Source organism: Narcine bancroftii, chromosome 3 (genome assembly GCF_036971445.1).
Source record: "Narcine bancroftii isolate sNarBan1 chromosome 3, sNarBan1.hap1, whole genome shotgun sequence".
NCBI lineage: Eukaryota > Metazoa > Chordata > Chondrichthyes > Torpediniformes > Narcinidae > Narcine > Narcine bancroftii.
In genome coordinates this window covers 28,289,720-28,302,865 of record NC_091471.1, presented here as the reverse complement: position 1 = coordinate 28,302,865, position 13,146 = coordinate 28,289,720, and the positions used below count along the sequence as shown (strand labels likewise).

The window sequence follows — 13,146 nt, the reverse complement described above, 5'->3', positions numbered from 1 at the left end:
AATCTTCGTGGAACATAGAACATACAGAGCATTACAGCACAGAACGCCTTTCACATGTAAACCGACTCCACATCAACCTAATTACACCCATAACCCTCTAATTTTTGACATCCATGTGCTTATCGAAGTGGCTTTTGAACCATCCTCCTCCCTAGTAAGGCAATTCAGGCACCCACCGATCTCTATGCAACAAAAAACTTCCTTCAAACATCTCCCCTAAACTTTGTACCACTCACCTTAAACAGATGTACTCTGGTATTTGCTATTGTTGACCCAGGAAAAGGATCCGAGCTGACTGTCCACCCTATCTAAACCCTCTTTTATACCTCAGGAGTGAAGTTAAGAAAGAGTTCTATATACAGAAAGCAAACGCAACGTTCGTATAGATGTCATGCTCTAAGACAAATATTACTCAAATAGAAGGAAAGCATGAAAATCTGTAGATATTGTGGCTGAAATAAAAACACAAAATGCTAGAGAAACTCAGCTGGTCAAACAGTGTCCTTCATGTAGCAAAGGTAAAAATACATAATCAATGTTTCGGCAGGCATCTGAGCAAAAGGATGGAGAGAGAGGGGAGGCAAATGCAGGAGGTGATAGGTGGAGAAGGGAGGGAGAGAGAGCAGCAATCAGGGGAGGAGGAGTGGCTGGGTGAGTAGAGGGAGAAGGGAGGGAGGAGAACTGGAAAAACTGGAAAAGGGGAGGGGAAAAAAGGTGAGCAGGTTAGCAGAAAGCAGAGAAGTCGATATTAATGCCATCTGACTGGAGAGTGCCCAGGTGGAAAATAAGGTGTTGTTCCTCCAAATTACAGGTGGTCAGGGTGGGACAGTACATAAGGCCATGGATAGACATGGAAGTATGGGAGTGTGACTCAGAATGGAAATGGTTGGCTGCTGGGAGATCTTTGTTGTAGCGGAGGGAGCAGAGGCGCTCAGCGAAGTGACCTTCCAATTTGCTACTGATCTCTCTGATGTAGAAAAGGCCAGGATGAGCGAGTTTATATCTGTAGTCTTTAAATTGCGACTTGGCTTTTGCGTGTGTTTGTTTGTTCCAGTTGTAGGATTTTCAGACTCTGTGAACTGGCACTCAGCGTAGCAATGAGATTATTTGTTTGGTTTTCAAATATTGCGGAAAACTCTTCCCACCACTTTGTGGCTCCACCTGGACAGAAAGGTAGTGTTACTTACTGCTGCAAAGTGTCACTCAATAGTCCCAGACGTTGCCAAAATTAGGCAATTGCATGATGAGATGGTTTTCCATTTTGTGCTAAGATGTCAAATAAAAAGCATTGTCAATCTTAACAAATTATCATTTTTTTAATGTGCTGGATACATGTTTCTAAATGGTTCCCATTTTCTCCTTCTAACCCCCCCCCCCCCCCCCCCCCACCATCTACTGCTTACACTGTAGGGTTAACCAGCATTGGTGACCCTCTAGTTTCTGTTTCAAAGATTCATTGAAACATAGAGCACAGAAGTGGATCCTGACAGCCTACATTTATGAAGCCTTTCTACACCAATCTATATGCCTGCATTAGGCTCACCTTAACCCTCCATGCCTTTCCCAGCAAGTAACTGTCTAAATGCCTTTTGATCACTAATTTTATCTGCCTCCGCAATCTCATTCCAATATTCACTGCCCTTCTGATCTCCTTTAAAATCCTCCCTTCTTATCCTAAATTTGTACTGCCTTGTTCCAGACTCTGCTGCTGTGGCAAAAGATTGGTCATACCTCAGCCTCCTATATTCTGATGAGACTAAGCTGGGCCCTCCGTTCCCGAATGCATACCGGAAGGTCTCTTCTGCTCTCTCTATTACTACCACACCCTTCTCATAGTGTGGCAACCAGAACCAATACAGTGTAGCCTAAAGAATGCTTTGTTCAACTGACATCCCAATTCATCAATGTTGCTTTTCATTCTATCCATGTTTCAATGCAGGTTCCTCCTCCTCTCTTCCTCGGATTATTCTCTTCCCTATTTGATTCCCTTTTACAAGCCCTAATTGACTCTCATTTCTTCTGGTTGATTGGGGGAGGCTGTTTGGCAGTCATCTGGCAAGAGAGATAGGGAAAGGGAAATTTCCGAGACAATATGTTTCCATTGGGGTGAAGTGCAAGGCTGGCATATTGAGGCTCAGGTCAAGAAAGAGGAGGCATATATCATGTAGGAGCAGTTGAAATCAACCCAATCCTTAAAGACAATGTAGGGATTCCTACAATGAGAGAAAAATGGGGCCATGATGAGTAGCTCCAGTAGATAAGATTAAAGAGAATCCTAAGAAAATCTACATATATGAAGTGTAAAAGGATGACTATGGAAAGAATATGGCCCTTTAAAGTTCAACAAAATCATCTATGTGTAGAGACACAGGAGTTGTGGGAGATCCTAAAGAAGTATTGCTTATCTGTATTTACCATGGAGAAAAAAATGAAGGCTGGTGAACTAGGGGTAGTGATGAATGCTGTGTGGAAGAGAGTCCACATTAGAGAAGGGCAGATGCTGGATATGTTAAAATCCATAAAGGTAGAAAAATCCCAAGGAACTGATCAAGTGTATCCTAGGAATTTATGGGAAATGAGGGAAGAAACTGCAGGAGCCCTGGTAGAGATACTTGGATAATCGAATGGCAAAGAGTAATTAGGGACAGTCAGGATGGGCTTAAGCATGGGAAATTGTGTTTCACAAACTTGATTGAGTTTTTGAAAGCAAGGTGGGAAAAATTGTCTGCATGGTCTCTATCAAGGCCTTTGACAAGGTTCCACATGGTAGGATGGTCTGCAAGGTCAGCTCACAGGTTAAGATGGCTAACTGAATACAGAAATGACTTGATGTAAAGAGACAGAGGGTCAGAGTAGAGAGGTGTTGCTCAGTTTGGAGGCCTGTACCAGCCTTGTGCTACAGGGATCTGTGCTTGATCCACTGTATGTCATCTATATTAGCAACTTGGATGACAATGTAGTTAGCATGGTTAGTAAGTATGTAGATGTCACCATAATTGGTGGTATGCGGACCGTGAAAAGGGTTATTTAAGATGACTGCATGATCGAGATCAACAGGGAAATGTCAGATGGAATCTAACATCGATAACTCAGAGGTGTTGTACATTGGTATCTCAAACAAGGGCAGAATGTACAAGTTACATGGTAGGGCCCTGGAGAGACTTTGAGTTCCATGAAAGTGGTAGACAGGGTGGTGAGTGTAGGCAGTTGCCTACAGACCGGCTCGCACTACTTGCACAGCGTTTGCGGGATACCGTACAAGACAAACCTTGTGAGCATGCGCAATGGGGCAACAGACAAATCCCAGTCAAGAGTGGAGTTTGGGAGGAGCGGGTGTTTCCCCTCCCCAGGACTCACAGTTTACTGCGTTTACTTTTATTTAATAAAGTGTTTGGTTATCCAGCAGCTCTGATCTCCGGTGTTCTCACTGAGCACCAAACTCATACAGTGAGGAAGGAGTCTGGTGCACTTGCCTTCATCGATCAGAGTTTGAGTGCAGGGGTGGGATCATCATGTTTTAACTGTTCAAGGCACCACTGAGACAACAGCCCTCCAAGTGTGCAATTCTGGTCACACAGCCATTGGAAAGATAGCATTAAGCTGGAATGGGGGCAGAAAACATTCACAGGCAGGTTACCAGGACCAGTCTGCTTGAATTATAAGGAGAGGTTGAAGAGGATGGGACTTTTCTCCCTTAAGTGTAGGAGGCCGAGGGGATCCTAATGGAAGTTTATAAAATCATGAGGGACACAGATAAAGTATGTAATTAAAGCCTTTCCCCCCCCCCAGGGTTTGGGAATCTAAATTTGAAGGACATAGATTTAAGATGAGATGAGAAAAATTTCAAAGGGCCCAAGGGGCACTTTTCTCAAATGGCAGGTGCAAGTATTTGTAATGAGCTGCCAGAGGAAATGATAGTTCAAAATACATTCCAATAAGTAATGGATAAGAAAGGTTTAGAGATATTTTCTGAACACAGGCAAATGGGACAAGCTCCTTTGGAGTGAAGGAGTAGAACCATCAGGTCTCTTTCTGTGCTCTCGAATTCTATGAATCAACTACCTTAGACATGCAAACATACAACACGGTAACAGCCTCTTTCGGCCCACGAGGCCATCCCGCCCATTTACAGCAGATTGACCTACAACCCCCAGTATATTTTTGGACTGTGTAAGGAAACTAGAGCACCTGGAGGAAACCCATGCAGATGTGGGAGAATATACAAGCTCCTTACAGACAGCACTGTCCAAACCCCGGACCCGATCACTGGTCCTGTAACAGCATTGTACTAACCATGCAGTTCCAGATAATAACCACGCTTGGTAAAAATGCTTTTTTTCGCATTTCAAAATACATATTCACTTTCTGTTTCTATTTGTTTGGTAACTTTTCCAATTTTAAATTCAATAATAAGTTCTTGCTTTGGATGGCACCTAATGGATACTAGGAAAGAAGCTTTCAACCATCTGACTTTCCCTGCTTTTGATTACAAGCACAAATGTAAGTAACTCTTTCCAAATTCCTAGATCACCACACATTGATGTCATCTGAAGCATTGGACCTCCTTTTCATGTCATTGCACAATAAATGACCATTATCAGGTGGCACAGAAACTCTAAAGGTCATAATTGTGAAGCCAAAGGGAAGGAAGAGTCATCTAAAATTAATCAGAAATAAGAACGTGTACCACCATCTCCCTTGATGGTCTATTCCATCGGAAACATTCAACCCATTTGAATTCTGGTGCCTCTTCCAGCCGTCAGAAATTGCCTGGCTGTTTTGATTTGGGGCAGGAAGCTGTGTTTAAGATTAGAAACCATTTACAATTTTGAATGTTCAATTAATATTATATACTTATGACTCTATCTTTACCCTCTATCAGACCTTGGGCACTGGCAGCTTCTTAATGACTCAGAACCAAGGGTGGAGATATGATCTGACCATGGATCTTGGAGCTTGGTGAACAATATGCAGGGCTATTACGGTGATTCTGAGGAGTGTTCAGAGGCAGTAAGTTCCACAGCCACTCGATGTCTCTGAAAGGACTCTATTTTGCTTTTTGTTCTTGTTTTAACTTGTTGGAACTTGGCAGGTCAAGCAATTAAAATATTTTCACTGCATCTTGTGTACATGGCAATAAATGAAATATTGAATATTGTAAAGATATTCAATACCTACATATTGCAGTTGTAATATTTCAACCACCCAGAAAATATAATAATTTCTCATCAACTTTCCAGTGCAGAGTACAGACTGACACATTCTTAATGGGCAACATATTCATTTTCTCCACTGTGGTTTGTACTGTGTTGTAACATTCCATGAGGTGGAAAAAAGGACAGCATTACTCCAGTTTTCCATCAAAATCGGCCAACCTCAGGCCTTTCATATATGAAAAATAACTGATGTAATATCGAGACACCATTTGGATATTGCCTTTGGAACCTCATTCCCCAACTTTGGTTTTCTATGTTTTTTTAATTGGATAATAATCCAATGAGTCCACTTAAGAAGTGTGTTTATAAGTGTGTGCGGTGACAGGCCCTGAAGGCAAATAGATTGGTTCTCCCTCGGTTGGCATGCCAACTACTAGATCAACTTACAATTAGCCCATGATCAGTTATCTTTACAAAAAGAGGAGAAAAATCAAGGAATAAAAAAGGTATCATGCACATTAAAAATACCAGATAATTACAAAAAGACGGGCTAGCAACTTGTTTATTTCATACATGACCTTCAGACAATTTCTATAAAACATGGAGCAAGTTTAATTTGACAAGTCCAAAACTGCATCAAAAATGTCAACATGGTGAATTTTCTCAACAAACCATGAGTATTGGAGGATTATTTTATATACACACACAATATGCATAGATGTGTATATAAAATGAGGTGGATTACAGATCTGCAAGAAGCATTTTGGTTCAATATACATTAGTAATCCATTCTTGTTTCCATGACATGCTCATCCAATATGATGAAATGGTCCTCAGTCAGTTTCAAAACCATCATATCTTATATACTTCTACAAATAAGTAGTATAAGTAATGTTTGCTGGAAGTATAAGAACACCATGTTTTAAAATTCAGTGGCCATCCCTTCTATGGTTTCCCAGATTCTGGGAAATAAACTATATTTTGAAATTATAAATATTCCCCAAGAACAGCATTGACCTGAAATAATTTGTTCTTAATTTCCAAGCAGTAAATAAAATTCAGTCATCTAGATAGAAAATACCACCTATCCCAGGGCAGCCTGGTCTGCTCAATTGCAGAAGATCAGACAAGTTAACAAGCCACTTAGCAGAAACAAATACCAAGAACTCAAAAGGTTACAGGTAGCACAGCCTCGAGGAATAGTTAAACACAGCACTGGTATATCACGGTTACTCTCAGCAGAAATTTATTACAATGCATGGTTCGTGGAACTTATTAAAGCTGGCTTTGTTAGTGATGGAAATTGACTGTAATCTCTGCAAACAGAATTAACTGGAGGAGTTAGACAATAAATCTTGTGGATGGAATTTGAGATTGACCTAGATATTAGCAATCTCAGAATGTTTAAAACTGTTCATAAATAAAATTTGACTAAATAATCTCTAAAAAAATCCTACTCGTTGAAACAAAGTTTAATTTTTTTTGCAGAACATGAGGTATTATCTTAATTGAGAGGTTAGGGCATAAATTCATCCATTACAAATCATTCCATGGCTCCTCCTATGTTAAGTACAATATTGAAGTCAAGCTTCATATTTCAGCGCAAGTGTTGAACATCACACAGCTTATCAACGAGTTCTATCCATACTTACATCAAGGTTGCTTCGGCTGTTCTTTTCTTTGGCTTGGCTTCGCGGACGAAGATTTATGGAGGGGGTAAAAGACCACGTCAGCTGCAGGCTCGTTTGTGGCTGACAAGTCCGATGCGGGACAGGCAGACACGGTTGCAGCGGCTGCAGGGGAAAATTGGTTGGTTGGGGTTGGGTGTTGGGTTTTTCCTCCTTTGCCTTTTGTCAGTGAGGTGGGCTCTGCGGTCTTCTTCAAAGGAGGTTGCTGCCCGCCCAACTGTGAGGTGCAAAGATGCACGGTTTGAGGCGATATCAGCCCACTGGCGGTGGTCAATGTGGCAGGCACCAAGAGATTTCTTTAGGCAGTCCTTGTACCTTTTCTTTGGTGCACCTCTGTCACGGTGGCCAGTGGAGAGCTCGCCATATAACACGATCTTGGGAAGGCGATGGTCCTACATTCTGGAGACGTGACCCATCCAGCGCAGCTGGATCTTCAGCAGCGTGGACTCGATGCTGTCGACCTCTGCCATCTCGAGTACTTCGACGTTAGGGATGAAAGTGCTCCAATGGATGTTGAGGATGGAGCGGAGACAACGCTGGTGGAAGCGTTTTAGGAGCCGTAGGTGATGCCGGTAGAGGACCCATGATTCGGAGCCGAACAGGAGTGTGGGTATGACAACGGCTCTGTATACGCTTATCTTTGTGAGGTTTTTCAGTTGGTTGTTTTTCCAGACTCTTTTGTGTAGTCTTCCAAAGGCGCTATTTGCCTTGGCGAGTCTGTTGTCTATCTCATTGTCGATCCTTGCATCTGATGAAATGGTGCAGCCGAGATAGGTAAACTGGTTGACCGTTTTGAGTTTTGTGTGCCCGATGGAGATGTGGGGGGGCTGGTAGCCATGGTGGGGAGCTGGCTGATGGAGGACCTCAGTTTTCTTCAGGCTGACTTCCAGGCCAAACATTTTGGCAGTTTCCGCAAAGCAGGACGTCAAGCGCTGAAGAGCTGGCTCTGAATGGGCAACTAAAGCAGCATCGTCTGCAAAGAGTAGTTCACGGACAAGTTTCTCTTGTGTCTTGGTGTGAGCTTGCAGGCGCCTCAGATTGAAGAGACTGTAATACCACAAGATTTCCTTTCCTGATCGTGATGTGGCTAGCTTTCCAGAATCCAAAGACTAAAGTAGTTCTCATGATCATTTTAGCAAAGTGATATCCTGAACAGTCTAACTTAATTTTTAAATTAGTACCTTGCTGCAAGCCATAAATCCAGTATCCTGACAATACTTACTGTAGCACGGAGAGATATTTCTTGTAACACAGATAAAAATGGCGCCACACTGTTTATTTGGAACTGCAATAGGAATGAGGTCCCATATAATTTTCCATGAGGTAATTAAATCTCAAATATCAACCAAAAAAAAATCCCTTTAGTTTCAGCCTTTCCTTCCCAAATCCTGTGCATATTATGCAGATTTGTGAAAGAAATTATTCCTATCCCATTGATACTCCTAAGCCTCCATAGAAAAAGGGCAATTTCAGGAAGACCCCAAAACTGGATTTCATGGATCACCATCTGATCTGGTTCTGAGATCTGTTCTGGGCAAGTCTATGTACAGTGTGTTCAGGAGGAACCACAGTTACTTTTCCACCTCCCAGGATCAGATGCCAAGAAACAGGGAATAAAATGAGGTGTTTTTGGACCCAATTCTTGACTTGTAAGCTTAAAAATAAACTTTCCCTTCTGTGGCACTCCCTATCTTAAGACTCAGTGATTTGGTTGAAGCCGTTAATGTGGGAGATGCAGATCCAGAACTAAAGGAGATGGAAGCACAACAGTAACCATCTCCTCCCCCCATTCATCCCAGCATGGAGACATACAAATATCGTGGAACACTGATCATAGATTCATGGTAATAGCATGGAACAGAGCCAACATCCCTACTAACCAAGTTACAGGCTTGTTTCACGCATCCAATTGGTCCATATCCTTCTCAAGCTTTCTGATCCAGAGACCTGTCCAAGAGTCTTTTGAACATTATACTTGTTCCTACCTATATTTCTATAGTTTCCTGTCACAGATCATTTCTGATATGCACTAAATTCTGTGAAAAAATATGCCCCTGAGGTGCCTCTTAATTCTCTTCCCTCTCACATTAAACCTATGGCCTACAGATCTAAAATTGTCCTCGTTGAGTAAAAGGCAATGAGCATTCAATTTATCCACACCCCTCATGATTTTAGTATCCTCTATCAGTTTACCCCTCAGCAGAGCCTCCGCCAAGGAATAAAGACCTAACCTATCTGACCTGTCCCTGTCACTCAACCCCTCCAATCCCAGCAAATCCTGATTAATCTGTACATTCCTTCCAATTTATCGATATCCTTGCCATAGCTAGACAACCTGTACTGCACACACAAATCTGACTCACCAATGCCTTGTAAAAGGAATCCAAAAGCCTCAACTAATGAACCAAAGTACATTAATTTACATCTCTCTCATGGAAGATGGAAATGTGAATTTAGTTAATTCAATAAAAATAAATCTCAAATTTGAAAATTAAAATCCTGTTCATGGTTTAGTGCAAAAGTTTCAAATGATCACTGACTTTACCATTACTCACTCAGGTCTGTTTAAACATTAACTCTGGTGAGGTATCTACCAAGCCCAGAGATAAGTTGGTCTCTTTCTCATTCTTCAAGCATTTCAAGATTTCACAGTCCTATTCTGGACCTTGTAAGCTATCCCTGGCCATCTGCTTTGCCCCGTCCCATTATCATTTTTGAACGTATCTAGCAATATCATTTTAATCGCAAAAGCTGCAAATGAAAAATGCCCAGTAGTATATCAAGTGAGGTATTTATGCATACATTTGTAGGTGGCTCCCACATTTTAGATATAACCCATGGAAATTATAATCTGCCGTATCAAGACCAGATAGGGAGAGGTCAGATAACCCAGAGTATGACCCCACACTCAAAATAATCGAGCAACAAACACTACAGCATAGTACAGACCCTTTGCCCATCAATGATGTGCCAACATGTATATTCCTAACAAAAAAGAAAAACCTTTTCTTCCTCGTAACCCTCTATTTTTCTTTCATATGAATTTAGACAAAGAGCAGTTGGAGGAAATCAGCTGGGGAGGCAGCATTCATGGTAGAAATCCCTCCCCCCTCCCAATGGTCTCTCCCTCTCTCTGACTCTCCCACCTTATCTCCCATACCTTGCCACATTTTGGCATCTCCTCATTTTCTTTCCCTCCCCCCCACCACCTCACGTACGTAACATGTACATACCCCTTTGGACTTCAGTCTCGGTAAAGAATCCTGACCTAAGATACTGACTGACCATTTCTGCCCAGGAAGAAGTTCCTCCACCAGCTCATTGTTAAAGGGCCTTGCAGGTGAGATGATCCCACCATTAAGGGCACCGTACTTCACCCTCTGTCCTGGAAGCAAGGGTTAAATCCCAGGAGAATAAGGTTTGGCTGACGCAAATGAGTGTAAACCAAGAAGGAGACTGTACACAAGAAAAGCTAATATTACCAATGCAAAATGAGTGAAAGTAACTTGGCTTAAAACTGCATTCTCACGATAAAAAAATCTGAGTGAAGGAAAAGTAAAATAAAAATATTGCAGTATATAAATTGAGGACATGGCTTCTTTCGGAACTGAGCCCTTTTGCAACCATACCCTCCCTCTCATTCTTAAAGACGCTGTAACTCATTGGTGCAGAGCAGTACATGTCGTCGTTACTTTCACTCTACATTTTTTGAGCTCTTAATGAAGAATATCCATATTAAGTCATGTGCCAAAACCTTACTCTAAGGTTTGACAGCTCTCCCAACCTTCAGTGATAAATAGATTTCATGCTGACTTTGGCTAACATCTGTGAAGCACTCAGCAACAAAGTCCAGACTAATACAGCTGAGTCTAACTCAGCGAGATGGAGCATGCAATGGAAAATTAATGTCTCCGTTCTCCTTAATAGAGGACAAGTGAACTAGATTTTGCAGAAAAGAAAACAAAGCAGCTTCCTGTTTTACTTTGTACTTACTAATCACAATGAGTGTGTAGTTCAGATTGATGCTGCCAAAACCATTGGTAGCCTTGCAGATGTATGTCCCAGCATCCTCAGCTTCCACCTCTTTGACTTTCAGGCCCTGGCGAAGGACTCTGAACCGCGTCCAGCCACTGTGAATGGTACGACCATCTTTCGTCCACATAGTCAGTGGTGGAGGATCTCCCTCCACTGGACACGGCAGTTTGACCGTCCGACCTAACCTCACAGTTTGTCGGTTAATGACTCTCTCCGAAATCTGAGGTGGACCTGAGGAACAAGGAAAGAGAAGTTCATATATTTGCATATATCAAGCAAATGAGTGTGTGCCAAAGTATACTGTAAAATATACTCCTTTCGACATTTCTTTGGTAATGGAGAAGCCTATGAGACTGCATCACTCAATTACACCCATGTGACCAATTCACCTACTAACCCCATAAGTCTTCGGAACATGGGAGGAAACCTGAGCACCCAGAGGAAACCCATGTGGACACAGGGAGAATGTACAAACTCCTTACAGACAGCAAGGGATTCGTACCCAGGACGCTGGTGCTGAAACAGCATTGGGCTAACTGCTATGATACCCGAGCAAACTTTTTCTTATAACATTATATATACTGCACTCTCTGCTTTATTTTGCACTCCCTTTTGTATTGAAGGAGAGGTTGACTTGCCTGAGGAGCACACAAAACCATAGAACCACTGAAAGAAGGAATCCATGAACATTAACAATTCAATTCCATTAAAATTGTTATGAATAGGATGAATTGTTGGTTTTTATGAATTTCTGATTGCCATATGCTTATGAATATTTAACTACAAATGAGCATAAACCAAATTGAAAAACTTTTTTATTTTAATATCCTTAATACAGTTCTGCAGTTTACACTGGACAACGAAGATTTTTCTTCCTGAACACTTATGGGTGTACTGTATGTATTTTGGGCTACTGATAATGAAAATCACCATAAAATTTTCCTATCATGTACCAGTTTTTAGATATAACATATTTTTGTGATTTCTGGTCATATTTTAAGTCTACTTCGAGCATACAAAAGCATGAAGGGCAACATGCCACTGAAAATTCATTTTCTGCATTTTCACTTGCTCTATTTCCCCGCTGATCTTGGTGCAGTCAGTAATGAGCACGGTGAAAGGTTTCACCAGGACATTGCGACCATGGAAAAGCAGTATCGGGGCATCTAGAATCCATCAATGCTGGCTAACTATTGCACACTGACGCGAGAGGCATCAGATGCTGAGTACAAACAAAAATCAGTGCAAAACACTTTTAGGTCAGTTGAACACAATGGGTCAGCATCATTATGCAATTAAACATGCTAAATTCAATAAAAGTTCATTTAATGTTTTTCCTACTTCCTATATGATATAGCAAATCTTTGTGTTCAGCTTGAAGTTGTCTATCGTAATCCCAATTTTATTTCAGCAAGCAAGCCTTTTGAAAAAATTGTTGCCCCATTTTATAATTTCAGTGGGTTATATCTGAAACGCGAGAGCCACCTGCAAAATTTATGCAAGCACTTGGCATGGTGTAGGCCATTTTTCATTCACAGCTTTTGGGATTAAAAGGAGATTTGACAGATAAATTCAACGCTTTGACCGAATGGGGCAAAGTAGATGGGCAGGGCTAGCTTTCAAAGTCCAGAGTAAGACTGCAAAGTCATAAAATGCTTGAAGAATGAGAAAGAGACCACCTTATCTGGGGGTTTGGTACGGACCTTACCAGCATTAATGTTTAAGATGAACTCCATATTAACTACTGAAAATAGGTTGGATGATGGTTGAAGAAAAATAACAGGGACTAAAACATGGGAAACAAGGAAGTAGAGTTTCTGCAGCTCTGGAGGATAAACAGCAGCCTATTTCCATGCAGTAATTTACATGTAATTTGACCAAATCCAATTCCTTCTTCAGCCAACTAACACTCACGCACGCACACACACATTTGCCAGCACAGATATTGGATTGCACTCAGGATTAGCTGACTTTTAATCCCCTCAGGGTAACAAGTGATAGGCAATAATATGCTGCCAAGCCATTGTGTAGTTTTTAAGAACAAATTTAAAAACACCTTCAGCAGTTTTTTTTTTAACCCATGCCACTTAAAGAAGCAGAAGGCCCCCTAATTCAACTAATTCTACTCAGACAGCAGGTCAAACCTGCATTGTCTGGATAACTCAGTCCCAAACTATAGTGATTTTATTGAAAAATTGCCAGTTATCATAAGAAAAGTTTTTTTTTAAATATTGTCCCAAAACAATATCGCTCTGTCAGCTACAAAC

The 13,146-nt window shown here is 41.4% G+C and overlaps 1 protein-coding gene across 4 annotated transcripts in view; it reads right to left on the bottom strand.

Annotated features, from left to right (window-relative positions):
- LOC138757044 (fibroblast growth factor receptor-like 1) overlaps nucleotides 1-13,146 on the bottom strand; it is a 316,623-nt gene that overhangs the window by 160,652 nt on the left and 142,825 nt on the right. For all 4 annotated transcript variants that reach the window (XM_069923676.1, XM_069923675.1, XM_069923677.1 and 1 more), the window contains exon 3: nucleotides 10,838-11,110. In XM_069923676.1, the coding sequence (XP_069779777.1) occupies nucleotides 10,838-11,110 (273 nt within the window). The remainder of the gene's footprint in view (nucleotides 1-10,837; nucleotides 11,111-13,146) is intronic.